The sequence below is a fragment of the Theropithecus gelada genome, chromosome 5 (assembly GCF_003255815.1).
Source record: "Theropithecus gelada isolate Dixy chromosome 5, Tgel_1.0, whole genome shotgun sequence".
In the NCBI taxonomy this organism is placed as follows: domain Eukaryota; kingdom Metazoa; phylum Chordata; class Mammalia; order Primates; family Cercopithecidae; genus Theropithecus; species Theropithecus gelada.
The window spans coordinates 7,127,648-7,142,657 of record NC_037672.1 but is presented as its reverse complement, the minus strand read 5'-3'; the positions used below and the strand labels follow the sequence as shown (position 1 = coordinate 7,142,657).

The window sequence follows — 15,010 nt, the reverse complement described above, 5'->3', positions numbered from 1 at the left end:
GGATTTTATCTTTCGTATTAGAGTCTGTCCTCAAATGGCTGGTGACCCTCTGGACATTTTCAAGTGATGCTGGTGCTCCTTCTGTGGGATAGGTATTTTTTTTTCGTCGATGTCTTTACTGTAGGACTATCTGACTGGGTTCTTCTTTGCAGGACATTTGTACAGGCCAACCATGCTTGGTAAACAACCCCCCAAATCTCTGGCCTCATCATCTACCCCAAGACTCACCCCAGACTGCTGCATCTACACAGGTTTCTCTCTATGCCCAACATGGCCCTGCCTCAAGGCCTTTGCACTTGCTGTTCTCTCTAGAATACTCCTCCCTGAGATATCTCAATGACTGATGACCTCACTTCTTTTAAGTTCCTTCTCAAATGCCACTTTGTCCAAGAGACTTTGTCTGCCATCATCCTTCATTCCCCCACCCTCCACTGTTACTCTAGAACACGATTGTCCCTGAATTACTATGTATTTTTTCATTTATTTGTTTGCATCTTTCTTCTCTCACTGCAATGTCAATGTCACAAAAGCCGAGGCTATGTATTTTGTTCATTACTCTATTCCCAGTACCTAGAACAAGGCTTGACACAAAGCAGATGCTCAGTAATAGTAGGTGATTAACTCAGTGACAAACTGGTGATATTTCTTTACTTCAAAGATTATATTCATGAGCAGCTAGTGATTAAAGAGGAAGTTGAGAAGTATCCAGGATAACAGAATTTTAAATATCGTCTATTCTCCTTATTTATGGTAGTTATGTTCTGTAAACTCACTGAGAACACAGCGTTAGTGAACACTGAACCACTGTTCCTAGGGGAGAAACAGGGTTAGGTTCCTACAAGCTTCTGGTCACAACATTTCCATTAACCAGTCAATATGTAGCATAGTTCTATGTATGTTTCAGTTTAAAGATATCTTATTTGATAAATATTTTTAATTTATTAACATTGGACTCACAGACATCAGCACTGTAACTCATACCTGAATGAAGCTTCTGTAACACACCCATTTCTCCAGCAGGCATGCCATAGCTTTCTTGTGTTTTGGGAGACTAGATAGCACTTCTGCACTGTGTTTGGTGATTATTTTAAACAGTAAAGTCACCAAGAAAAAGCACAGAAATGCAAAAACTGTGCTACTAGAGTATGAAAAGGATGTTTACAGCATGAGAGCAGAGACAAGAAGGCAGAGTGCTACCTTGTTCCATCTCAACTGAGCACATGCATGCCGGGCAACTCAGATTGTTCATCCTCTGTGTGTATCCGTGAATAACTGTAAAAGCACCATGAGCATTCGTTTGGGGGTTATAAATAAATTTTAGCAAGTACAGGAATTGGCAAATACAGAATCCATAAATAATGAGCACTCATTGTAGTTCAGAATAGAAACTACTCTATAACTTAAGGTCACCTAACATATTTTCTTAAAAACCATTCAATGAAGTGATCAAAATCAACAGGAACATTAATATGCATGTGCCATTTCCTGTGCTTGGTTGTTAAATCCAAGGAGCTCCCAGTCCACTGGGGGTCCCAACCTAGAAGAAAAATGGAACAAGCTTTGCTCTGCATCTTGGCTCAAGTCCTGAAGGTGCACTGGAATGGGGGCATCCTGGAGGCCTTAGGGGGACTTCTCAGGAAGGTGACCTGTGCAGTCTTGAAGGATGTGTAGCAGACCCCACATAGGGTGGGAGGCATTACACACAGAGAACCAAGCTTGAGAAGCACAGAGGCGAGCAGAAGTGGCCGCTGGACTAGGGGAGTTGACTGGCAAAAGTCTTGGTGGGGACTAGGCCAACTGACCTCAGTGTTGTGTTTCTATCTACCCCCAACTCCTGACCTTTGGGTTTTAGAAAGACGACACTCAAAATCTGCTCAAGAATTTGGAGTCTAATGTGCAGACCCCCTTGGAAACTGGCTCCCCATCAAGGAGGAGGAAGAGAGAAGTGCAGATGTCAAAGGACAAGGAAGCTGTTGATGTAAGCTCGGTGTTGGTGTTTGTTTGTGGAGGCACATGTGGGAGGTGGGGTGTCCCCCTGGCAGCCAGGTGTCATGTAGACAAGCCTCTGACAGATATAGTTTCCCAATGGGCTGCTTTTTTTAAGGCATAATTTACATACAATCAAATGTGCAGACTTTAGGTTTTACAGTTTGATGAGTTTTGAGAATTGCACACCCCTTAGAACCAATACCCCCGCTGAGAATGTTTTCATCACCCAGCAAGTCTTCTAGTGCCCCTTTCTGGTTACTCCCCACCCCCACACACTTCCAGAGGCACCCATGCATGGGATTTCCATTGGTTGGTTCTGTGGTTCTAGAACCTTATGCAAATAGAATTGTGCTGTTCCATCCCTGTGTTTCCTCCACAGAATGCCTTGAGATGTTTCCCTTTCGTTGTGTGTATCAATAATTCGCCCATTTGTATTGCTCAGTGGCAGTCAACTGTGTGGATGTGCCACGCTTTGTTGATTGCTTTCCATTTGGTGGGTGTGTCATTGGTGGACTGGGCCGGTTTTAGAATTTGGCTGTGATGAATAAGCCTACTATGAATGTTGGTGCATATGTTTGCTTATTTTCATTTCATTTTACTTCCTTTAATTAAATCTCTAGGAGTGGGAGTGCTGGGCGTCTGGAAGAGATGTTAAAAAAATTCTCTTTGTTCCTGCCTTCCTGGAACCCTTACTCTATCCACAGAACATCGCTTTCTGGGTGAGCCCCGTGGGTGGAGAGGATGTGACATTTCTAGTCACCTCCTTGTCTCCTAGAAAGTACTGCAGGCTTCGTCTTCTGGAATAAGGGGAGAGATTGAACTAGCATTATTTTTTAGCAGCTACTCATGCCAGGCAGTTTTACACCTCTCACCTGTGAGTGATGCCAACACTCACGTGAGTGATCTCGTGCCCTTCTCTCAACAGCCACGTGAGGCTGATCTGAGTTATATTCCCGTTTTCCAGATGAGGAAGCCGAGGCTCAGAGGTAGGCTACTCTCCTGAGTCCCGCAGCTGGAGAGTAGCCAAGCTGATATTTGTCCTTGGGTTTGCCAGGCCCCTGCTCGGGAGTGCTACGTCTGCACACCTGACTCCTAGCCTCTGCCCCTTTCCAACCTGTTCCATCCTGTTCCGCAGCCTCAGCTTACCACAGAAGAAAGTGGGCTGGGGATTTAAAAACGGATTTCCCCAAAGGTCCAAAGTCAGTAGGGCTCAGCTTCTAGTTACTCTGAACAATCAGGTTTTGCATCAGCCCTGCATCTCCCTCCCTGGCTGGTGGGATCCTGTGGAGGGGGGCACTGCCCTGCTCTTGGCCAGCGTGGAGCTGGGGAGAGATGGGCAAGCCTCTGCTGCTATCCCGGGACATGGCTTGCAGGAGATGAGTCTGGAACAAGCAGATCTTTAACTTTACCCTTAGTAATTGTTAGCTTGATAATGGGTATCTGCTAGGTGTAGCCGAATAGTGAACAGGTAAGACATTACTAGGCAGGAAAATATGAGTTAACTTTACAGCAGGATAGAAAGACTTAGGCCTCCCTACAAACACTGATTGAGCCCCTATTTGGATGTGCCCTGTGCTGTCTCTGACACCGTGTGCTTGCCTCTCCACGTGTGTCTGTGTATGTCCCAGTCCATCACTCTCTCACGTGTCTCTGTGGGTCTTTCTGTGTGTGTCTTTATGGCAGTGTGTGAGCTGCAGGTACATGGCATCTCCCTGTCTCTGTGTCTCTCTTCCGCTCATCTCTCTCTCTACTGCTCTGCCCCATCCCACCCTCTCACACTACTAGAATGTGCTGATAGATGTGAAAACAGATGTCCACCCAAAAACTTGTACACAGATGTTCAAAGCAACACTATTCACAATAGCCAAAATGTGGAAACAACCCAAATGGAAAAACTGGAAAAATAAAATGTGATATATGCAGACATTGGAAGGTTATTTGGCCATAAAATAAAATGAGGGGCTGATCCATGCTGCAACCTGGATGAACCTGGAAAACATGCTAATGAAAGACGCCACTCACAAAAGACCACATGTTATAGGATTCCATTCCTGTGAAATGTCTAGAACAGGAAGATTTATACAGACAAAAGTAGATTAGTGGTTTCCGGGGGCTGGGGCAGAGGAAGGGGAGGGATGGGGTGACAGCAAAAGAGGACCGGGTTTCTCTTTGATGCCATGAGAATGTTTTAGGTTGACTATAGGCTGGGCATGGTGGCTCACGCCTGTAATCCCAGCACTTTGAGAGGCTGAGATGGGCAGACACTTAAGGTCAGGAGTTCGCGACCAGCCTGGCCAACATGGTGAAACCCCATCTCTACTAAAAATACAAAAATCAGCTGGGCATGGTCGTGTGTGCCTGTAGTCCTAGCTACTTGGGAGGCTGAGGCAGGAGAATTGCTTGAACCCAGGAGGCAGAGGTTGCTGTGAGCCAAGATTGTACCACTGCACTCCAGCTTAAGTGACAGAGCGAGACTCTGTCTCAAAATAAATAAATAAATAAATAAAGTTGACTATAGTGATGGCTGCACATATTTGAAGATACGGAAAACTATGAAATATTATGCTTTACATGAATGAACTGCAGGGTGTGTGAATTAAATCTCAAAGCTGTTAAACAAACAACGCAGCTCACACATAGGGTGTCCTTGAATGTGATGAAAACAGTGCTGGCTTTAGGACCTAGAATCCTGGAACCCAGTCCCAGCTCTGCCACATGTTTGCTGTGTGATGTTGGGGAGGAAGCATAACCCGTCTGAGCCTCAGGTTTCTCATTTAAAATGACAGCAGTGGTGGTGCTCCCCCTGCCATCCCCGAGTCACCCAGGGCTGAGTTAATGCGTGTGAACGTTCCTGCCACAGAATGGGTGCTCAATCAGTGTTTGCAGGGGGGCCTGAGTCTTTCTACCCTGCTGTCAGGTTATTTTTTTCTGCCTAGTAATGTCTTACTTGTTCACTATTCAGCTACACCTAGCAGATGCCTATTATCAAGCTAATAATTACCAAGGGTTAAGTGAAAGATCTGCTTGTTCCAGTGACCGGCTTGTCAGAATGCTCTTGCTTTCTGCAGACTGAGCTTGTCAAAATATGCGGTCAGGGCTGCTTTGGCCCAGTGGGTTGAGCTATAACTTTCTTGTCCTCCAGTGCACAGAAAACCAGGGCCTTGTAGTTCCTGCCACGCCTTGGATGACCTCTGTTTAATGAACAACTCATCTCAGCCGAAAACAAACAGAAAATTCCAGAAGGCTCTGAGGCATGCTATTCCACAGCCTCCGTCTCTCCATCCCATTCCTTTGCTGTGGAGGGAGGGAGAGTGGGTAGAGCCTTTAAGGATGCATTTACGCATTCTCTGAAAAGAACTCCTTTATATTGGTGACGGGAATGGCTTTTCCTTTCCTGCAATTATACTTTAACCAATTTGCTGAATAATTGCATTGCTCTAGCTGAGGAAGTTTTACCTTGGAGATTTTGTTACAACCAATTTCCTAAATAATTGTATTGCTTTGGCTGGGGAGACTCTTGGAATTTGGAGGACACCTGACCTTAGTGAGGAGAGCTTTTAAAAACTAAAGGCGGTGGCTCCTGTTCAGGTAGCAGAGCCTGCTCCTTCCCTGATTTCGTGTGTCACATGCTCCTGCATCCTTCATCCCCTGGCAAAGACCATGACCGTCCTTGGGCTGGCTCTGCAGGGGTTGCAGTCTGCAGGTAGACAGATCAGGTGGAGCCTTCCTGCCAGCCAGGGTGTGTGTCTGATGCCCATTTCCCGACTCCTCCATCCCCAGGTGCTGCGCCCTGCACCAACGTCCTTTCCTTCTTTTTTTTTTTTTTTGAGATGAAATCTCACTCTCTTGCCCAGGCTGGAGTACGGTGATGCGATCTCAGCTCCCTGCAACCTCCACCTCCCGGATTCAAGTGATTCTCCTGCCTCAGCCTCCTGAGTACCTGGGATTACAGGTGTGTGCCACCACACCCAGCTAATTTTTGTGTTTTTAGTAGAGACAGGGTTTCACCATGTTGGTCAGGCTGGTCTTGAACTCCTGATCTCATCATCTTCCCACCTTGGCCTCCCAAAGTGCTGGGATTACAGGTGCGAGCCACGGCGCCCGGCCCTTTCCTTTTCATAATTACGTTTTTGTTTTGTATTCCCCTCTTGAAGGTAAACCCCTGGGAAGCAGGGATTTTGCTTTTCTATCATGGTCACCCTTTTCTTTGTCCTTTCTTTTCTCCCCTGTTTGTAGGAAGTTTAAAAATGCACAGGGCCCTTTTGCTTTTGAATCTTTCCCTTGAGCAAATGTGTCTCCCCTGGATAGTCAGCCATTGCTGCTGTCCTGGGTGTGACCTGTGAGGTCACAGGGACCATGCTCAGATAGGCCCCCTCTTGGCTGGTGGACTCTGCTGTCACTGTCTTGAAATTCTTAATCATTATTACATAAGAATCCTCATTTTCATTTTGCAGTGGACCCTGCAAATTAGTCCTGAGTTCAGCCTTTTCCATCTTCCTGCCATTCCTTATTCACTGACAAAACTTCAAGCAGAAAGTGGGCCAGAATGCAGGGGACTGAGAGCAGGCCAGGCTCTGTACCCTCAGGTCAGAGGGAGGCCAGGAAGGGTTTTAAGAGGTGCATCAATGGAAATTCATGCTTAAAAAGATCATTCGGGCCGGGCGCAGTGGCTCACGCCTGTAATCCCAGCACTTTGGGTGGCCAAGGCCGGCGGATCACGAGGTCAGGAGATTGAAACCATCCTGGCTAACATGGTGAAACTCTGTCTCTACTAATATACAAAAAATTAGCCAGACGTGGTGGCAGGCGCCTGTAGTCCTGGCTACTTGGGAGGCTGAGGCAGGAGAATGGCGTGAACCTGGGAGGCGGAGGTTGCAGTGAGCCCAGATCGTGCCACTGCACTGCAGCCTAGGCGATGGAGTCTCAAAAAAAAAAAAAAAAAAATCATTTGATTCCCACGTGGAGAATGAATTGGAAGGTGTTAACCTCTGATCCTCAGTTCGCAGCACCATAAGGTGGGTGTGATAATAATAGTCCCCACCTCCCCAAGCTGACTGATGTGTGACAATTAGATGGGCAAACATGCATAAGGTGGCTGGACACGGTAGACCCTCAATACATGGATGAGGAGCTGGTTAGGAAGTGATTGCAGCCCTTCAGGGTAAATATGCTGGAGGCATAGGCCAGGGCCATGGATTACAGAGAGATTTAGGAGGTTAAGTTGATGGGATTGATTGGTGGTCGGTTGGATGTGGGGACTTGGGATATGGGAGTGTGCAGTGCCTCAGTATCTGATGTAGGTTCCTGAACACGGTGAAGCCAAGCCCAGGGACCTTCTCTATGAACCCCCACTTCCTTTTAAACTGCATGGCACTTACTCTTGCTGTTATTCGCATCATGTTGACAGAGCCAGCTTGGCATCGGCTAAAGAGGGCGGACCTGGGGCTGCAAAGCTGAGTTCAGATCCCGGTTCTAGCGATGATTAGCTGTGTGGCCTTGGGCATGTGGCTTCACCTCTCTGTGACTCATTTTCTCTGTCTGGAAGTGGAGACAGTGACCTCTGTGGCAGGGTCCTTGGAAGCTTAGGGAGGTAGCGTATGTTGGTGGTCTTCCCTGTTAGTTTTTTTTTTTTTTTTTTGCTTCTTAAAACCTTTTCTTCAACTTTTATTTTAAGTTCTGGGGTACATGTGCAGGGTGTGCATGTTTGTTACATAGGTAAATGTGTGCCATAGTGGTTTGCTGCACAGATCATCCCATCACCTAGGTGTTAAGCCCAGCATGCACTAGCTATTCTCCCTGACTGTCTCCCTCTTCTCACCCCCTCACAGGCCCCGGTGTGTGTTGTTCCCCTGACCCAGTGTGTCTATGTGTTCTCACTGTCCAGCTTCTACTTATAAGTGAGAACATGCGGTGTTTGATTTTCTGTTCCTGTGTTAGTTTGCTGAGGATAATGGCTTCCAGCTCCATCTATGCCCCTGCAAAGGTCATGATCTTGTTCCTTTTTATGACTGCATAGTATTCCATAGTGTATATGTACCACATTTTCTTTACCCAGTCTATCATGGATAGGCTTTTGGGTTGATCCCATGTCTTTGCTATTGTGAATAGTGCTGCAGTGAATATACACGTGCATGTATCTTTATAATAGAATGATTTCTATTCCTTTGGATAGATACCCAGTAATGGGATTGCTGGGACAAATGGCATTTCTGCTTCTGGGTCTTTGAGGAGTCGCCATTCTGTCTTCCACAATGGTTGAACTAATTTACACTCCCACCAACAGTGTAAAAGTTTTCCTTTTTTCCACAGCCTCACCAGCATCTGTTGTTTCTTGACTTTTTAATAATCGCCATTCTGACTGGCGTGAGATGGTATCTCATTGTGGTTTTGATTTATATTTCTCTAATGATCAGCCATGTTGAGCTTTTTTTCATATGTTTGTCAGCCATATGAATGTTTTCTTTTGAGAAGTGTCTGTTCATGTTCTTTGCCCACTTTTTAATGGGGTTGTTTTATTCTTGTAAATTTGTTTAAGTTCCTTGTAGACTCTGGGTATTAGACCCTTGTCAGATGGATAGATTGCAAAAATGTTTTCCACTTCTGTAGATTGTCTTTCGCCAGGCACAGTGGCTCACGCCTGTAATCCCAGCACTTTGGGAGGCCGAGGCAGGCAGATCATGAGGTCGGGAGATCGAGACCATCCTGGCTAACACAGTGTAGATTGTCTTTCACTCAGATGATGGTTTCTTTTGCTGTGCAGAAGCTCTTTAATTCGATCGCATTTGTCAGTTTTTGCTTTTGTTGCGATTGCTTTTGGTGCTTTTGTCATGAAATCTTTGCCTGTGCCTGTGTCCTGAATGGTATTGCCTAGATTTTCTTGTAGGGTTTTTATAATTTTGGGTTTTACGTTTAAGTCTTTAATCCATCTTGAATTAATTTTGTATAAGGTATAAGGTATAATGAAGCGTCTTCCCCCATTCTTGTCACCCAAGTCTTTTCGTGAGTTGTAAGGTACAGAGAAATGACAAGAACAGGAGCCCCCGGTGTGGAGTGTCCCTCTCGTGTTGCTCACAGGGCATCACGGTGCAGCTCTTCCTGGAGATACATCTAGGCCACAGTTCTGGCTCTGTGGAGGCTGTGTCAACACCCCAAATTAGGAGCAAGTGATCAATCCTTCTGTGTTTCCCACAATAGGGTGTCTTATTCCAAGGTGAACTTTGTCATTGAAAATCGGTCATTGGTGATGGAGCTCACTCTTCAAGATGTGGTTGAGAAGCACTGGAATTGACGCAGATGCAGTTTTCTTCCATCGGTGTGTTCAGAATTGCCCAGTAGAGATTTCTCATGGTCTGCAGTGCCAGGCTCCAGGCCTGCCTGTCTGCTTATCTTCGTTCACTATCTGGTTGTTTCCAAAGCACTGAGTCAGCACTGACTTTACAAAGTGCAGGGCTGGGGTGGGGATGACCCAACAGGAGAGAGATGCAGAGAATGTAGGGATACAGGGCAGGCCATGGATAAGTCCATCCAGCTTCTTATTAATGAGTCAGGAGAGGTGATTGCTGAGCAGGATTTGACAGTGGTTTTTGTGCTACTACGCACAGTGGCCCACTGATGAGTTGCTTCTCCATTCTAGTGACTCAGCAGGGTGCTTCGTGTACGTGGTCCTCGAGGGCAGATACTCTGCTGGTTTACTATCTGGCAAGACTGAGGTTCGGAGAAGTTAGAAGACTTGCCCAACCACTTCCTTTTGTTTAAGGGTCTAATCCCAACTCTTGTGTGAATATGACTGCATGTGCTTATACCCCTGGCAATGCTAAAATTATTTTGTGTGTTTGCTTTTTCTAATTCCTTAGGAGACTCTCTTGTTAATTATTCTCAAGTTATTCAAATCTTTATTTCTTCCAAAGCTGAAGAATTGTAATTAAATGAACATTGTGCCATTCTCTTTTGATAGCATTTGTCTGTTCGTCCGTCTGTCCATATACCCATCTATTTTTTTATCCACCCATCTATCTCTCTACCTTTTCATTCACCGATCCGTCTGTCTGTCCATCCTTCCATCCAACCACCCATCTATTCTTCTGTCTACCTATCCATCCATCCACCCATCTATCCATCTGCCCACCCACCCATTCATTCACCCATCTATCCATCTATCCATCCATCTGTTTGTCCACCCATCCATTCATTTTCCTTCTGGCAAGGAAGAGCTAACATGAATCTAAATATACCTATCATCGTCCCTTTCTGAGGCTGCTATTACAAATGGGATGTGGCATTTTGGAAAAACTTGACAACTTACCCTTCATTTTACAGAAAGTTTCCCATGCTGTTTGTGTCTTTCCCTCCCAGGAATGTGAGGCGCCTTCCAACAGCAATATCACAGCATTCGCCCTGAAGGCCAAAGTCATCTACCCCATCAATCAGAAGTTCCGGGTGAGAGTCCTGAGCGCCATCGTAGAAAGCCAGTTACTCTGTCATGTGCCAGAGATTGGGAGGAAAGTGGGGGGATTCACTGTGCGATGTTTGGTCCTGTTTGAGGGTTTTATGGCAAGTTGTTTTAATAGGGATAGCTTTGAGGCTTTGTAATGGAGCAAAACTTAGGGTTAATCTGTCTTACAGCAGTGTTATCAGGAACAGGACATGCCCATGGTAACCACGGTAAGGAAGTTTCATGGTTCCTCGTATCCCCAGGGACACGAGGTGACAGCACAGTAGGACAGCTTCCTCTCTGCCTTCTTAACACTAATACAAACACTGATACCGACTCAGTTCTGAGTGCTAATCCTCATTCACAGAGCCCTGGACTAAACACTTACTGAACACTTACGTGCACAGGGCCAGTGTTGTGCTAAGTATTTGTCATGCGTTAGGCAGTTCAACTTGGTGTTATGCCTATCAGGTAAATAATATTGTCTCCACTTTACACATAACGAAACTGAGGCCCAGAGTGGCTAGTGACCTGAGGTCATGTGACAGGAAGTGGCAGAGCCTGAGTCAGACCCCAACACCTGGCTATGGTTACACCTTCCATGGCGCTTCCAGGAGCCCTCAATCTGGGAGGTGCTTTGTGCAAAAAAGTTTCCTAGTGAAATAAGTTTGGGAAAATGTGGCTTGCCTTCTTGGTGGTCAGGATGACAAGCTCTGGAGTCACAGCGACTCAGTCCTAACCCCATCTCAGCCATTCACTGTGTGGTGCTTCCTGACTTCTCCTGCCTCAGTCTCTTTATCTGTGAAATGGGGATGATGGTGCGCCTGCCTTGCCCAGTTGTTTTGTGTTACACACATAACATACATAAGAGCTCAGAACAGCACACAACATCTAAGCATTCAGAACATGTTAGGATCTTTCAATTATTATTTGCTTTTGAAGATAGCCAAAGCCTGTTGAAGGTTCTGAGAATTCCTGCACCAAAGGAATATGTTACCTTGTTTAACACAGGCTTTCCCGAACTAATTTTTCCATGGAACCTTTGTGGTGAGCAGTAACTGGCTCATGGAACTGTTCCCTGGAACCCACATTGGGAACCACGTCCTTCACATGGTTGAAGGGTGGGACGGGTGGGTGGATAAAGGGCATTTCTGCATCCTCTGGGTAGGCCCTGCATGGGCCCTGGGGATCACGCCGTGGTCAGCAGAGCATCAGCCCCACCCTGGAGGCCCTCACTGCCTGGGTGGATCAGAATACACTGAGAATGCAGGACAGTACGTGATGAAATAGGCAAGAGGCAGACGCCCAGGGACCTGTGGAGCCAGTACGGTGTCCGAAATCCATACCTGGAGGGAGGGACACTTCCACCCAGCAAACAACAAATGGGGGGTGTTTCAGGCAGGGGGACCAAAGTCTGGAAAGGCCCAGAATTATGAAGTGACCAGGAGTGTCTAAGCCAGAGCCACTTCAGTGTGGCTTGGGCCGCCAGAGGTAGAGGCTGACATTTGCTGGGCCCTCTAGCCGTGCCAGGCCCCAGGCTGTGACCCCCTGTGGGCCTGGTGTGCATGGTGCTCCAGCTTCTTGATTAGGAGCGTGGAACCCGTTGGTGGGCAGGAGACAGGAGGGTGACTCCTGCTCTGTGCAGGCAAAGGACAGGTGGTTGGCAGGATTCATGGAGGGAGCAGGCCAGGGGGTCGGACAGCAGCGAGAGAACTGGGTCAGGGCAAGTGCTGGCTGTGGAGGAAGTCAGAGTTGGCAGCTGGGAGGAGGGTGCAGCTGGGTGTCCAGGGCACAGATCCAGGCTGGCAGTTTAGGGGAAGGAGCCTGGTGCAGAGGGACTGGCCTCATGAGGACAAGTGAACTGTGATTCGGGCCTTTGGGATGTGGGTGTGGCAGAACCTGGGATGGAAGCTCTGTGGTATCTGCTGGCACCCTGGTCAGTCTCCTCCAGCCAGGCCCTCCTGTGAGCGGCTAGCATGAGTCACTGGTAGAATTATGAATACTAGATCAAATCCCCGAGGCATCACATGGAATGAGTGTGACTTTCCTACTGCCACCCCAGCCTCTGGCCGATGGCTCCTCCAACCCGTCTCTGCATGAAAACTTAAAGCAGGCTGTTTTGCCGCACCAGCCGGTAGAGGCCTCCCCTTCCAGCAGCCTGGGGAGCCTGAGCCAGGGTGAGAAGGACGACTGCAGCTCCTCATCCAGCGTCCACTCGGCCACCAGCGATGACAGGTTTCTCAGCCGCACCTTCCTCCGGGTGAACGCCTTCCCCGAGGTGCTGGCTTGTGAGAGGTAAGGAGAGGGGGCGATGGAGGATGAGGCTTCTGGTCCTCTTGGAGTGGGCCAGGGAGTCACCTCATTGTCAGAGGAGGAAACAGAGGCCCGGAGAGGTTCAGTGACTCTGCCAGGGACACACAGTGACCCAGCATCACCGTCGGAGCCCCAGATGCATTTGTCACTTCTGGGGTGTTGTGCTGTGTTGCCCAACACTGGAGTTATGGAGTCAGGCGTGATCCCGGGGAGAGATGACAAGGAGGCCTCATTTAATCACTGGCATGCCCTTAGCTGCTGGTGAAGTTGATTAAGTGGGCAGAGTGCTAATCACTTTACAGGGATTGATGATCTCATGAGGATTTTGCCCAGTGAGGGGGAGCCTGGGACAGGTTCAGCAATCAATAAGTATTAATCAGTGAACGAATGAATTTCTTTTAATACCCCTGTGAAGTTTGTACTGTCATTTCCCCCAGTTCACAAAGAATAAAGGGAAACGCAGAGAGGTTGCGTGACTTGCTGGTCACACAGCGGTTAGTGACGGAGCCAGGTTTGATCCAGCCCAGAACAGGGCTCTGCACATGGTAGGGGCTCGAGAAACTCAGGCTGGCAGGTTCACACACCAGGCCTCAGGCCTCTCTCTGCTCCACAATTCCGTGAATCCAAGGTGTGGGATGAGCCAGGGCACGGCCTCTGCTCAGGGCTGCTGCAAAAAGACTGGGCTCAGCGCCTTGAGCCTGAAAGTGGCCCAGGCAGAAGGGACTTCATTAAAGAGGGGCCTTCTTGGATTGGCCAGGCCTGGCTTAGAATGGCTTTCTTTCAGCATTTGGACTTAGAGGATTTGAAATGGTTTGGGTGGGAGAGTCATCATTTAAAATGTATTTGCCTGAAGGGAAGAAAGGTCAAAGACTTTTACACTCTGCCGTGTATCTGCCCCCGCTGACCCTCTGATGGTCACTTGATTTCTCTGATTCTCTCTTCCCTGAGTCAGTTTCTGCATCTGTAAAATGGGCATGAGAGTGTCTCCGCTAAGGCACTGAGGAAAGATGACATGTGATGATAGATATGAAAATGCTTGAGGCTGGGCACCGTGGCTCACGCCTGTAATCCCAACATTTGGGAGGCCAAGGTGGGTGGATTGCTTGAGCTCAGGAGTTCAAGAACAGCCTAGGCAACATAGTGAGACCCCCTTTCTAAAATAAAATACAAAAATCAACAGGGTATGGTGGCATACGCCTGTAGTCCTGGCTACTCAGGAGGCTGAGGAGGGAGGATTGCTTGAGCCCAGGAGGTAGAGGCTGCAGTGAGCTGTGATTGTACCACTGCACTCCAGCCTGGGAGACAGAGCAAAACCCTGTTTCTGAAAAGATAAGTAAATAAAAATTTTTTTTTAGAAAATACTCAAAGGAGGAAACGTCATTTTTATTTCTCTCCCTTCCCTCTCTCCTTTGGTTTTCTCTTGGAAGTCCCAGGCAGCTATGTCTCTGATACCAACTGTTCTCTTCTGGCCGTTAGTGGGTTTCAAATAGCTCATTAGATTCCTTCTTATAGACCTGGAGTAAGTGTAAGGACCTCAGTGTGCTGCAGAATGAGAGTCTGAGGCAGGGTGTGCTGTGGCTTGTACTGATTAGGGACATGCCAATATCCTGACTCATCATTTCTGATACCCTGAAAGTCTTTTCCGATTCTCATTTTATTTTGCAGCGTAGACATCGACCTATGTATCTACAGCCTTCACTTAAAAGACCTGCTGCATTTGGACACAGCACTGAGGCAGGAAAAGCACATGGTAGGTGGAGATGTTTGCATTCCCTCCTTTTCATGGGGACAGGAGCTGGGGCACAGGGCCTCTGGGTGCAGTGAGTCCCAGATACCCTTGAGAGGCAGACATCAGTGGAAACGGAGCCGCCGCGAGGTGGGGGAAGGCAGCGCTGTCAGGCATCCGGACACACAATGGAAAAGCACTTCATGCCTGTTGGTGGGGCATGGCCCTGACTTTAACCAGAGCTGTAGGGGCCTCAGCAGAAAGATGCATGCCTCCTCCCGGGGTACATCTCCTGCTGCAGATAGAGATAAGAGATATTTAGAAGAGAATAATATTTTTAAAGGAATGATAATAATGATAAGAATATTTATGAACATGAATTTTCTTGAGTCTTGCTATGTGCTAGGTCCCAGGACAGGAGTATCACCCTTAAACCTCAGCACAACCCAGACGGGCGGGTGTCATTATCATGTCCACTCTGCAGGTGAGAAAACTGTGGCACAGGGTGGATGACTTACCCAAAGTGATAAAGCTGCAGGGGTGGCGCTGAG

The 15,010-nt window shown here is 47.5% G+C and overlaps 1 protein-coding gene across 3 annotated transcripts in view; it reads left to right on the top strand.

Annotated features, from left to right (window-relative positions):
- The window catches only part of EVC (EvC ciliary complex subunit 1), a 92,056-nt gene that overhangs the window by 6,542 nt on the left and 70,504 nt on the right, over positions 1–15,010 (top strand). For all 3 annotated transcript variants that reach the window (XM_025384741.1, XM_025384740.1, XM_025384742.1), the window contains exons 2-5: positions 1,853–1,978; positions 10,342–10,425; positions 12,483–12,715; positions 14,399–14,483. In XM_025384741.1, coding sequence (XP_025240526.1) covers positions 1,853–1,978; positions 10,342–10,425; positions 12,483–12,715; positions 14,399–14,483 — 528 coding nt within the window. The remainder of the gene's footprint in view (positions 1–1,852; positions 1,979–10,341; positions 10,426–12,482; positions 12,716–14,398; positions 14,484–15,010) is intronic.